The 12538-nt window shown below is 51.5% G+C and overlaps 1 protein-coding gene across 5 annotated transcripts in view; it reads right to left on the bottom strand.

The window, feature by feature from the left end:
* Window positions 1-1465: 1465 nt before the first annotated feature.
* The window catches only part of TNRC18 (trinucleotide repeat containing 18), a 111518-nt gene continuing 100445 nt past the window's right edge, over window positions 1466-12538 (bottom strand). For all 5 annotated transcript variants that reach the window (XM_038763917.1, XM_038763918.1, XM_038763919.1 and 2 more), the window contains 7 exons: window positions 12113-12221; window positions 9874-9990; window positions 8237-8401; window positions 5414-6798; window positions 3874-4110; window positions 3105-3179; window positions 1466-1730 (listed from right to left, as the gene is read on the bottom strand). In XM_038763917.1, coding sequence (XP_038619845.1) covers window positions 1524-1730; window positions 3105-3179; window positions 3874-4110; window positions 5414-6798; window positions 8237-8401; window positions 9874-9990; window positions 12113-12221 — 2295 coding nt within the window. In that variant the 3' untranslated portion in view covers window positions 1466-1523. The remainder of the gene's footprint in view (window positions 1731-3104; window positions 3180-3873; window positions 4111-5413; window positions 6799-8236; window positions 8402-9873; window positions 9991-12112; window positions 12222-12538) is intronic.

Here is a 12538-nt window from a genome sequence, read left to right as displayed (position 1 = left end):
CTCCCCACAGGGAGAGATGAAGTCATCCTTTTGCTGGCCTGTGCCCAGGGAGGTTGTTGAGGGGTGATGGGGGGAGACGTTGGGTGGGGGAAACACCTCCAAGAAGGCATGGGGCAATATTCAGTGCGTCTCGTGAGCGGGTCTAAGTGCAAGGGGGTGGGAATTGTGCTGCTCCACCCCTTCCGTCGGTGTTGTCGCCGGCTCCTTGGCCAGGCTGGCCTGGCAGTCGGCTGCCAGGTGGACCCTGATGTATGGAGGTGGTCTTTCCAGAGGAAGGGACGGGGCCATGCAGGACTGGATGGGCCTTGCTAGCTGGGAGCTAGCAGCTCTCCATGTCAAGGCCAAGCCTCAGGCTCCCTCCTGTTGACCCCCCCCCCCCCCCACACACACACACCTACTGTTTGGGGAGAGCTGCAGGCACAGCCTGAAAGGACGGCCCCCCCCACCTTACCTAGACCCCAGACACCTCTCGGGCTCCGAAGTAGCCCTCCCCCACTCCAGCAAATTGATCGTGACATTGGAGCGTCCTTGCAGGGGAAGAATTCTCATGCAGTTCATATCCTGAATGGTCATTTTGGTTCCATTAAACCCATCCCTCCCCACCCACCCCGAGATAGATATTCTCAGATTACAGCTCTTTAAAAAAAAAACAGAAAATCCCACCTTTTTTTTTTTTCAATTGCAGGCATCCTGGGGTGGTGCGGGGGCCCCGTGTCTCAGCCTCTCAGTCTTGTGGTTCATCCTCACCCTTCCAGGCCACCCCCCCCACAATGGGCCTCGGCCAATGACAGCTCGGCCTTGGGGAGCCTCCTTTCCCAACACGCTGTCCGTTCGGCCCTTGGCTCCTGTGGGAGCCAACCTGGGCCCTGAGCAGCTGCCTGAGATGACTCGCCCCTGCCTTCGACCCTGCAGCCAAGGGCAGGTTCAAGGTGCACGAGATAAGACTTGCCTCCTTCTCCCATGGCCCGTCGGCCCAACCGGATGCTTCGCCAGAAGACCAAGCCCAAGGTGGGAAGGAGGCGTCAGATATACCCTGATGGTTACCAGGTGTCCCCAGCCCAGGGCACCTCAGAATTCTAATGGAGGCTGGAGAGACACACACACACACACACACACACGCACACACACACTCACCCACGCATGCGCGCACACACATGTGCATGCACGCATCTTCCCCTGTGGCAGTGATCACAAGAACTCCCTGTTTCCAGGGGAGGAAAGGCAGCGAGAGCCCCTTCTGTGCGGGGGAAAGGGCTGGCGGGGCATCCTCAGTGCTGTCTCAGTCTCAGCTCAGGTCGCTTCCCTCCATCTCGGAGCCCCGCCTCCTTGTGAGACCCCCGAGGTCAGGAAAGTTCAAGAAACAATCATGTCGTCTGTCCGGGTCCCTCCGGTGCTCCCCCCCCACCCCGCCCCAACCCCCCTTTCCCTTCCTCCCCCCCGCCCCACCCCCCACCCCTATCCCGGGGAGGGCCGGATTCCGGCCTGGCAAGACACGTCCCTGAATTGCTTCCTCTCCCGGGCGATCAGCAAATGACCGGGACACCATCCGTGTTGAAGATCATGCCGGTGGTGGGCTCGTAGGTCCCAGCTAGGTAGTACAGGTCTTCGCTGTCCTGGTACTTCTTGGTCTTCAGCATTTGCTCATACTGGTCGAGGCCCACCACCAGACACTTGTGGGAGACGGTCTGGACGTCGTTTTCATCCACATGTGAGGACTGGTACAGCGCCCTCTGGACCAGGGTGGGGGTGGAGAGGGGTGGGGGTGGGGGGCAAGGGGCGGAGTGGGGAAGAGGAGGAGGAGAAAACACAGCAGATTAGTGAGCCATGATCCCGGGGTACACAGGGGCAGTTGGGAGAGTGGGACTCTGATCACCCGCCCCAAATGGGGAGCAGAGCCTCGGGTCAGTTCGATGCCAGGCTTGACGCTGGCCAGGCTCTTCCAATGCTGAAGCTGCTCCTCGTGGGCAAGACAGACTCTCTGGGTGCTAGTATGAACTCTGGGAGAATCAGTCTCCATGGTGGTGGGAGAGAGGGAGGGGAAAAGGGAACCCTCTCCAGAGTGAGGAGAAGAGACTCTGGCCACCGGCAGAGCCAGTGGGGCCCTCCAACAATAAGAATAATTGAAGTATTGGTTAAGCGCTTACTTTATGCCAAGCATTGTAACAAGCACTGGGGTAGATACAAGATAAAGTCATAAACAATCCCTGTGCCACATGGCAGTCAAATTCTAAGGGGGAGGGAATATAGGTATTTAAAACCCATTTTACAGATGAAGAAACTGAGGGACAGATAAGTTGAGTGATTTGCCCAAAGTTACACTGCAGGCCAACGGTAAAGCAGGGGCTAGAACCCAGGTCCCCTGATTCCCAGGCTCATGCTCTTTCTACTAGGCCACAGCTGGTCTCCTGACTCCTAACCCACTGGACCGCGCTCCACTCTGGAAGGGAGGAAGTCAAGGGGAAGTGAATGCCCCTTTGGTCCTGGTTGGGGCTCTCCCAGCAGGCTGGAGGGAATGCCTGGGGGCTGGGTTCGAGACCTACCAACAGTGAGAGAGAAAAGGCATGTGTCCTAGGGAGATTGGTTTCATTGAGTCCTGGGAAATTCCCATCCACCCAGGTAAGTGTATAGTACAAGAAACAGGGGCTTCAGGGGATCTTTGACACTTTAAAATTCCCACTGCAGCCTGGAACCTGTCCAGGGAAGATTTGAAGGTTGGAAAGCTGTCCTGCAACAAACTGGGGGAATTTCAGAGGGGCTTTGGGGGCAATGTTCTCTAGCTGGCCACCTACTGAAGCAACTTTTCTCATGTATGGCAGAGAGAAAGAGAGAGAGGAATAGAGAGGGAGAAAGAGAAAGAAAGAGAGAGACAGACAGACAGACAGACTCAAAGTCTCCTTCATCCTGGGGTTCGAAAGTGGAAAGGACCCCTGGATCTCCTTGGAGTTGACGCATGACCTCACTCGAGAGAACTGGCTCTATCTATTAAGTCCCCTGTTCCCAGCTTTCCCGCCAAGGAAGTAGCTTCCTGCCAGGGTAGGGCCAGGCATGCAGGATGCCCAGCTCCATCAGGGAAGGGCTGGGTTTCCATCCGAGGCAGGAATTACCTCCATGAAGTCCTTCCTCTGGTTGGATCCCTGGAGAGCTGCGGGAAGGCTTTTGCCCGATTTCTGATCCCAGCGCTGTTTGCCCAGAGGGTAACCCCAAGGGGAAAGGAATGAGAGAAAACAGGATAGAATCAGTCAATTAATCAGTAGCATTTATTGGGCCCTGACTGTATTCAGAGCATAGTCCTTAGTGCTTGGGACAGTTCCATACAACAGAGTTGGTAGATACATTCCCTGCCCACAAAGATCTTATTGTCTACAGGGGAAGTCTCTTGTTACTGTTGTCTTTACAGACCCAATCCTTTAGAGCATTTCAGAAAGTGACACTACAAAGTGGCAATAATGTGGTCTTCAAACATTCATCAGGTTGGAAGCGGGTCACTGGACTACATGACTTCTTATGGTCCTTTCCAGATCTAGGATTCTGTTTCCAATTCTCATTATCCCAAGTGACTGAATGCTTTTAGAGAGGGTCATTTAGAGCATGTCTTCAGGTGACCCACCTAAAGCATTAATAGAGGATGGCTTTTAGCTGAGTCATTCTAGATTTCTCAATCCCCACTCAACCCATTAACAGTTTCTTTCCCTTTTATGAATATAATAGTGGTATCCTTGCTAAGCAGTGTACTAAGCACAGGGGGTAGATACAAGATAATCAGGTTGGGCACAGTCCACATCCCCTACAGGGCTCCCTCTCATTGACCCTTGATATAGCCTGGCTTCCCAAAATGGGTTCCCGAGTACAGAGACTGCTTGTGGAGGGACCTACCTTGCTTTCGTTGAGTTTCTTGCCAGGATTGGTTTCTTCTGGATGGTAGAACCATTTCACCCTGACCACCATGTTATTCCCCCAAGACTCCCACATGCTCTGGATGCGTCCGATGTACGGCAGGTTGGGCCGGCCAGCGGAGAGGAAGACAGCACAGTCTCCGATGCGGATGATCTCCTTGCCACGCACGATCGCCTTGTAGAAGAGCTTCCTGGCCTTCCCCTTCATGCCTCGCCTCTGTGGGGTTCCAGAAACGAGGTGAATGAGTGACAGGTGACATGCGCCATGATATCCTTTACCAACCTTCTGTGGACTTGACAGAAGTGCAGCACTGGAAGCTAGAAGAGCTATTAACTAGTCCTGGTTCTGCCAGCCAGTCCTCCCCTGGGCCTCGGCTTTCCCTTCTGTAGAATGGTAGATAAGCCTCACCTTCTGTCCTCACTTATTGATGGAATAAGTGAGAAAATATTTGGCATTTTATGGATGAAAAGGCCTGATGTACATATTGTTTGTATGTACATATATTATTTATATATATATTATTTTATGTATGTATTCTTTATATATGTGTGTGCCTATTCATATATAAGTACTCTCAAACACACGCACACACACACACGCATATTTTTTCTATAAGGTATTTGTTGAGCACTTACTATGTGTCAGGCACTACACTAAGAGCTGGGGTAGATACAAGATAATCAGACCTGACAAAGTCCACGTCCCAGTGAAGATTCATTCAATCGTATTGAGCGCTTACTGTGTGCAGAGCACCATACTAAGCTCTTGCAGTCCTTCTCCCCATTTTAAAGATGAGGTAACTGAGGCACAGAGAAGTTAAGTGACTTGCCTAAGGTCATGCAGCACAGAAGCAGCAGAACCGGGATTAGATTCCGAGGTCCATGCCCTATCCACTAGTGCACACTGCTTCTCACGCTGATATAAACCCCAAGGGCTATCAACCTCAGTCTCAGAAGTCTCAGCCTGGTTAGCTGTGGTAGGAACTGCATTGCTGGATAAGGTCACTGATTTAGTTGATTCACGGGGACTTGGGAGATGACAGGTGCCTGGCCTCAGCAGTACTGGTGGTCACCTCCTCGGATTCATATTGCCATTTTCAGATTCATATTGCCTTTTTGCCACAAAAAGGCTGGGGGCAGAGAAGTAGATCAAAAGATCCCCAGCTGACCCTCCTGCAGAATCTGAGCTCTGATTGGGGGGAAAGGGGGAGAGAGCAACAAAAACCGAGATCCAAATGAACCACCCTGTCTGCCTCTCTGTGGTACATATTCACAGGTCCAGAAAGACCTAGGGTCTTCTCTTGGCCAGGCAGAGAGCTCCATTCATCCACCAGCCCAGAATGCCAGTGTCATCTATTTTACTCCCAAAGGGAAGGTGGGCTTCTCCTGAGGGCTAAGCTGCAGGGTCAGTTGGAGCTGTCTCCCGACTCCATGATGACCAAAGAGGCTGGGAACCGGTGTGGGTGGAGCATGGAGGGTAATTGGGTCAGGGGTCCCGGGCTAGCGGTTGCTGGCATTACCTGTGTGGGTTTGCCAAACCATTTCCACAGCTGCCGGGCAGGGAGGAAGGCGGCAATTTTGGGTCGGTTCTCCACAGATGGGAGTCTCTGCCTCTTGGCCAGCTCCTTGGTGGTGGGCAAGTGGATTCCCTCCCGTTTTTTGGGTCGGCTCTTGTTGCCCCCGGGGGGTGGCTTCTGCTGGGAGGGGGGTGGCTGCTGCTGCTGCTGCTTCTGTTTCTGGCTGGGAGGGTGAGAGGAGGCGCGGGAGGATTTTCCTGGAGGCTTGGCCTGCTTTGCAGGGAGAGCCGGTGGCGTAGAAGAGCTGGGCTTGGCCTCGGCTGCCTCATCATCCGAGCTACACGAGGAATCTTCATCTGTTGTAGACGAGGATGAGGAGCTGGAGCTGGAGGAGGAAGAGGTGGAGGAGGCAGAGGAGGACGAGGAAGAGGAGGAGGATGAAGAAGAGGAGGAGGAAGAAGAAGAGGAGGAGGAGGAGGACGAGGAGGACGAGCTGCTGCTGGAAGAGGAGGAAGAGTTGGACGAGGAGAGCGGGGTGGACGCCCGGGAGCTGGAAGAACTGCTGTCTTCCTGGTGGTCACCGCCATTCTTCCCTCCTCCCCCCTCTTCCTCTCCCTCCCCTTCCTCCTCTCCCTCCTCCCCTTCCGTCTCTGAGCTGCTGCCGCCACTACTGTTGCTCTCAGATTCATCCGCCGCCTCCGTCACCGCTTTGTCTCCCTGTTCCTTCTCGGGTGCCAGAGAGTCCCCGGAGTTTCCAAATTTGCCTCCAAAATTAGCTGCCAATGATTCTGCATTCGTGGCCTTGGCCCTGGAGGATTTAGATTTGACTTGACCTCCCGTAACTGAGGGATAGCCGAGTCCCAGGAGGGTTTTGCTCTCCCTCCGGCTCCCCAGACCAGAGTCCTCCATCAGCATCATGGCCTCCTTGGTTTTCTTGCTTTTAGGCGACGTCACCCCTTCATGGTCTAACTTGATAAGGACCTCGCTGTCTGATGGTTTCCTTTGCCCCTTGGGTGCCAGGCTGAACCCAGGCTCTTCCCCAGACCTGCCCTTCTTCGCTTTGGTTTTGCTGGTTGGATTGTCGGTGGCCCCAAAGGTGCCCAGAGGCCCTGGCACTTCGCCATATGCTTCGCCACTCATCAAGTTGCCGCTGAATACTGGCGGCTGGAAAGGAGTTGGGGGGCCGTGCAGCTTGGCTGCCATTTTGACTTTGTTGGCTTTGTTCCGTTTCTCCTCTGGTAGAGTGGAGGGAGGGTCTGCTAGAGATGGCTGACTCTTCCTTGAACTCTTGGAGTTCTGTTTGCCCAAGCTAGGGGGCTTCTCCTGAGCTCCAGAGACACTCACTGAAGAATCACCTGGACCTGCTTCCTCCAAGACTACCGCCTCTCCTGGAAAGGGGAAGAAAGCAAACTCTTTGAAAGGCCCAGGAAGAGGCAGTGGGTATAATCAATCAATCAATCACTGGTATTTATTGAGTGTTTACTGTGGTAGAGCACTGCATTAAGCACTTGGGAGAGTATGATACAACAGTATTGGTAGACATGATCCCTGCCCATAAGGAGCTTACAGTGTAGTGGGGGAGACAGACATTAAAACAAATTTCAGATAAGGCCAGTGGTGGAGGATACAGAGATGTACACCTGGTACATCACTGGATAGCTGGAGGAAAAACTCTCACTCAACCCCTCACCATACATCCCCTTATCTCCCAAAATGAGGTCCAAAATAGAGGTATTTTCTCCCGCTCCTTTCTTATTTCCTCTGAATCTTTTCTCATTTCCCTTTTATTGTTCAGTTTATCATTCTCTCCTTCCTCTCTCCCCTCTGCCCCCAAGAGGCACCTATTGAAAAGGGCCCTAATCTTAGCAGAGTCCGGACTAAGGTAATCATAGGTTTGAAATCTTTGGGTGGAGGGGCAATTTTATGTTAGATAAGCAAATCCATGAGTGCAGAGAAAGGAATGGGGAGACATTTTGGGTTAAGATCTGGGCCTTGCCTTTTCCTGGCACTCACACAGGCCACTATTTTGCAGCCATCTCCTACAGAAGTAGAAATGTGAAGCCATTGATGGAGCTTTCTCTTCCTAATAATCAAGAAAGTAGAGCTTAGAGCTACCCTGCCTCCCGCTTCTGGCTGCCATGTCAGCGGCTGCTCTATTTTAGCTGCATCTGGAAATGACCAAACAAGGAGAAAGCCAAGATCTACTATTCACTCCTGGAGAGGAGGCAGGGGCCTTGAGGCCAATACCTCCTCCCCTACACCGCCTCCCCTACAATTCTTCTCCAGGGAAGTGACCAAGCAGGAAACAAACCAATAAAGGGACCCCCAATCAATCAATGGTATTTATTGAGCACTTTTGTGGGTGCAGAGTACTGTGCTAAGTGCTTGGGAGAAAACAATGGACATGATCCTTACCCTCAAGGACCTAACAGTCTAGCGGGGCTTCCAATCTAGTGGCGATTGGGAAGAAGGAAGAAGGGAGAAGAGAGAGTTGATCAAGGAGTCCTGATGACCAGACAGGGGCACAGACATTAGGGAAAGTGGCCACCTCCAGGAGAGGCCTTGGTCCAGGTTCCAGTGGGGCATTGTCTGGGAAGGGAGGGGAAGAGGAGACTTATTGCCTGCTGGGAACATGTCCAGTTGATCTTTCTTTCCTGTCCTCCTGAACTGAGACCCTAACTCTGCAGACTCTCTAGTCAGGGCTACTAGTCCCCCAGCCGCAGAGCAGAGACAAAGGGTGCTCTCTGGGGATGGGGATGGTGGGAAATGAGTCCCAGGCAAGACTCCCAGGGGCCCTCTTTACTGCAAGCCGTCCTGACAACCTACCGACTTTGGCTTTGACACTGGGTTTCCGGCCACGACCTTTGGCCTTTGCCACAGCCTCCTCGGTCCCCAGTGTGCTGCATTCTTTTCCTTCTCCAGCCTCCTTGCTGGACTTGCGGCTGCGGCGCTTGGCACTGGGTACCAGAAGAGCGGGGGATGGCTCAGCGCCTAAAGTGGTCCAGAAGGGAGAAAGTCAGGACCCAGCAGGATGGTGTGGAAGCCAACCTGGACTGGGACAGCGGCTCGCATCACCTTTGCCTGGAAATCAATATTCAAGAGCCAAATCCCAGTTCTAGAATTCCATTTCTTGGAGCACCTCCATGTTTTCAACCCACAGCTCAAGGCCCAGAGATATTGAGGTAGTGTCAGTGCACCCCTGGAGGATCTGGGCCTACCTCTGGAGGTGAATACACCTGGGGAGAGAGGAGGATTTGTAGCTGTTGGGGATAAACCAGCTTTGGTTGCTCACACCTCCACTCGAGCAATCTCTACCTGGCTGTTGCTCTGCTTCTTTTCATTTTTGTATGTACTTGTCCCTCAGCCCAGGCCAGCCCTGGCAAGGAGGTATTGTGGATCCTGAGCCCCCAGGGCTGGGTTAGGCTGGCACCAAACTGGGTGGGATCAGGTGCCCTGGTTTGAGGCCAGGGGAAAGGCAGCCAACTGTGCACGTGGGGTAACAGCTCTTGTTGGCAGTTGTTCCTGTGGGCTGCTGGGACTACAACTTGCAGGAGCACCAGAGGTAATCACCCATGCCCAGTAAAGTCTGGCATGAGATGCAACATGGCATAGTAGATAGAGTACAGGCCTGGGAATCAGAAGGTCATGGGTTTTAATCCTGGCTCTGCCACTAGTCTGCTGTGTGACTTTGGGCAAGCCACTTGGCTTCTCTGTGCCTTATTTACCTCATCTGTAAAATGGCGATTGAGACTGTGAGCCCCAGGTGTGACAGGGACTGTGTGCAACCTGATTTGCTTGTAACCAGTCCAGTGCTTAGTACAACACCTGGCACATAGCAAATGCTTAACAAATATCACAATTATTATTATTATTAACCCCCTAGATGTGGGTACTTTCCAGTTGAGCAGAACCATATTCCAAACATCAGGGACCTACTCTAGTGGGGGTTGGCCAGGGCCAGGCTAGGCTCCAGTTAGATCTAAAAGATTTGCATCTGGCTCTGGATTTCCAGCCCCTACAGGACTCATAACTGTGCTTCTATGGAGGCACCAAAGCAAATAGGTCCCCAGAAAACAGACACTCTAGAAAGAGTAAAGAAACCAACTGTCCAATTCCCTTCAGTGAAGGGTCTTATAGAGTTTGGTCAGTCCAGGGATGGGAAAGGATGTCCAGAAACCTGAACACTGTAGGGATTCCCTCTGCCTTCATGTCTCCGTGCTCTACATATGGCCTGGGGAGCTCTAGCCATTCCTTAAGACCACCAAGAGAGCCCTGTTCACTGACAGTTAACTTTCCCAATGCTGGCAGGAGGCAGAGATGAAACCAGATGATCTCTTCCAATCCAGCTCAAATTGCTAGAAGTAGGAGCGGAGAGGCTGCATCCACCTGGGGAGCAGTTGGGGGTGTAGCTGGGGAGAAAAAAGGACAGGAAGGAGGGGCAGGCAGCAGGTGCCCAAACTTACACTGAATTTTATACTCTGGAGGTAGGAGACGAATATGAGACAAGGGAATCCTCCCGGTGTCCCCGTCATCAAATTCCACTGTGATCAGATCCCCATCTTCTTCTTGATCCAGGGACCCTGAAAAAAGATCAGGAGAGACTGTGTGAGCGGCAGCAAAATCTCCAGGTTTTCAGGAAGGTCCTTCGGGGAAAGCCAGAGGCTCTGTCTGTGCAGCGGTCTGGTGGCTGTGTGGCTTGTCTGGGCCACCAACCCCTCTTAGGTCTTAGGGCCAAGCTCCAAAGCAGTCCTTCCCCATTCCCTTCCTTCCGACTCCAGCCAGGAGCCAAGACAAACTGAGAAGCCGAACTGCTTCAGGCTCAGGACAGCCTCAGAGACACACGTGCCTGGCATCTTCCAAGCCAAGATTTCTGCCTCACGCTTCCATGTGCTTCCATCTCTTCAGCACCATTTTTCCTTTCAATCAATCAATAACATTGATTAGACATTTACTGTGTATAGAGCACTATACCATGTGTTTGGAAGAGTGCAATACAAAAAAATAGGTAAAGAAGATCCCTGTCCACAAGGACTTACAGACTAGAGTTGGGGACAGATATTAAAATAAATTACAGATGGATATGGACATAAGCGCTGTGGGGCTGGGGGAGGGTTGAATAGTAAAGTGGCCTCTTCAGCTCCATCGCGATCCCCACCCACTCCAGGTATTCTTTTCCAGGGCTTAGTACAGTGCTTTGAACACAGTAATCGCTTTAGAAATACTACTACTACTATTAATACTTCTACTGCTATTACTCACTACTACTGCCGCTACCACCATTGCTACTGCTACTAGTGCTACTACTACTGCTACTAGAGAAGCAGCGTGTTAGTGGAAAGTGCAAGGGTTGGGAGTCACAGAACATGGGTTCTGATCCTGGCTCCGCCACTTGTCTGCTGTTTGACCTTGGGCAAGTCACTTAACTTCTCTGTGCCTCAGTTACCTCATCTGTAAAATGAAGATTAAAAGTGAGCTCCACATGAGACAACCGGATTTCCCTGTATCTACCCCAGTGTTTAGAACAGCACTTGGCACATAGGAAGTGCTTAACAAATACCATAATTATTATTATTACTACTACTTATGCTGCTGTCGCTGCTACTACTACTACTATTACTACCACTACTACATTTTTGTCAACAACCAGATCTGGGTACTATGGATAGGTAGGAAAAAAGAGACAGACAAGTCCCTGCTCTCCAGGAGTTTACCATTTCCTATTCAGAAACAGAATAGGCTTCATTATCACACACCATTTTGCTTTTCAGTAGGCTATATTAGGTGCAAGCGTGGCTCAGTGGAAAGAGCACGGGCTTGGGAGTCAGAGGTCATGGGTTCAAATCCCTCCTCCACAATTTAGCTGTGTGACCTTGGGCAAGTCACTTAACTTCTCTGTGCCCCAGTTACTTCATCTGTAAAATGGGGATTAAGACTGTGAGCCCCACATGGGACAACCTAATCACCTTGTAGCCCCCCAGCGCTTAGAACAGTGTTTCACACACAGTAAGTGCTTAAAAAACACTATTATTATTATTATTATTATTATTATTATTAGAGCAGGAAAGATGCCACACGGATCCAAACCATGAATATTCACTCATGATAATAATAAGTAAGAAAAAACTTGAGTGTCCCAAGTCTAGTCTGTGTTTTGGGTGGCAACTCCCAGCTGACACTGGGAGTCTATACTTTTTTCCCCATTCACAGCTCCACTGTGGGAGCTCGATAAACACTGTTGGAGCTACTACTCTTACTTGTGACCGGGAACAGCAAGGACCAAGAAGACAGAGCAAGAGGGACACGGGGAGTGAAAAGCTATTTCCAGAAATCCACTAGACTATAAACTCCTTCAGGTCAGGGAACTTACTGTACAAATTCTGTCATACAGTACTCTCCCAAGCACTTAGTACAGTGTTCTGCACAGAGTAAACACTCAATGACCATGATGGGTTGACTGACTGATCACGCCTACTAACATTACTGTACTCTCCAAAGCACTAAGTGCAATGTTCTGCAAAGAGGAAGTGCTTAGTAAATGGTATTGACTGATTGACACCCAAAGTAAGGAGAGCTAGTTAGCAGGGAGCAGGAGAGATGGTCCACGCTTAAGCTGATGTATCTAGAGGCTGAGCTTTGAGTCATACCTTTGGCTGTCTGACAGAGAATGAAGGGATGCTGGACTTTAGTTGAGTACGATCTTACCTCTAACAACGGTGCCTGGGTAGAGGCAACGGTACTGTTGGCTCCAATAGGCCGCGATTCTGGTACCTTCTGGCAAGAACCTGACTGAGGGTGGCTTCACATCTATTATCTGTAGGAGGGAGCGATAGGACAAGCAGCTTAATATCCCCCCCACCAGCCCCCAAGTCCCCCGATTCCAGAAGCTGCCCTGAACAAGCTGCTTTCTGCCTGTTTTTGTGTTGGCAATAACGTGACCTCAGAAGGGGCAAGTGATTGCTGCTCCCAAGCCCCTACTGGACAGGGCTCTAACAGCCCCCCACCTCTCCTTGAGATCCCTGGCTTCATGCAGATCTAGCCTCTTTGGCACTCATCGCCCTGTAGTCTCTATATACTACAAAGGGGAGACACTGTCAATAATGCACCAACCTCACAGTCCCCACGCTGAGC

This window comes from Tachyglossus aculeatus, chromosome 21, assembly GCF_015852505.1.
Source record: "Tachyglossus aculeatus isolate mTacAcu1 chromosome 21, mTacAcu1.pri, whole genome shotgun sequence".
Taxonomy (NCBI): domain Eukaryota; kingdom Metazoa; phylum Chordata; class Mammalia; order Monotremata; family Tachyglossidae; genus Tachyglossus; species Tachyglossus aculeatus.
The sequence above is the reverse complement of the archived record's forward strand: the minus strand, read 5'-3'. Positions and strand labels throughout refer to the sequence as shown.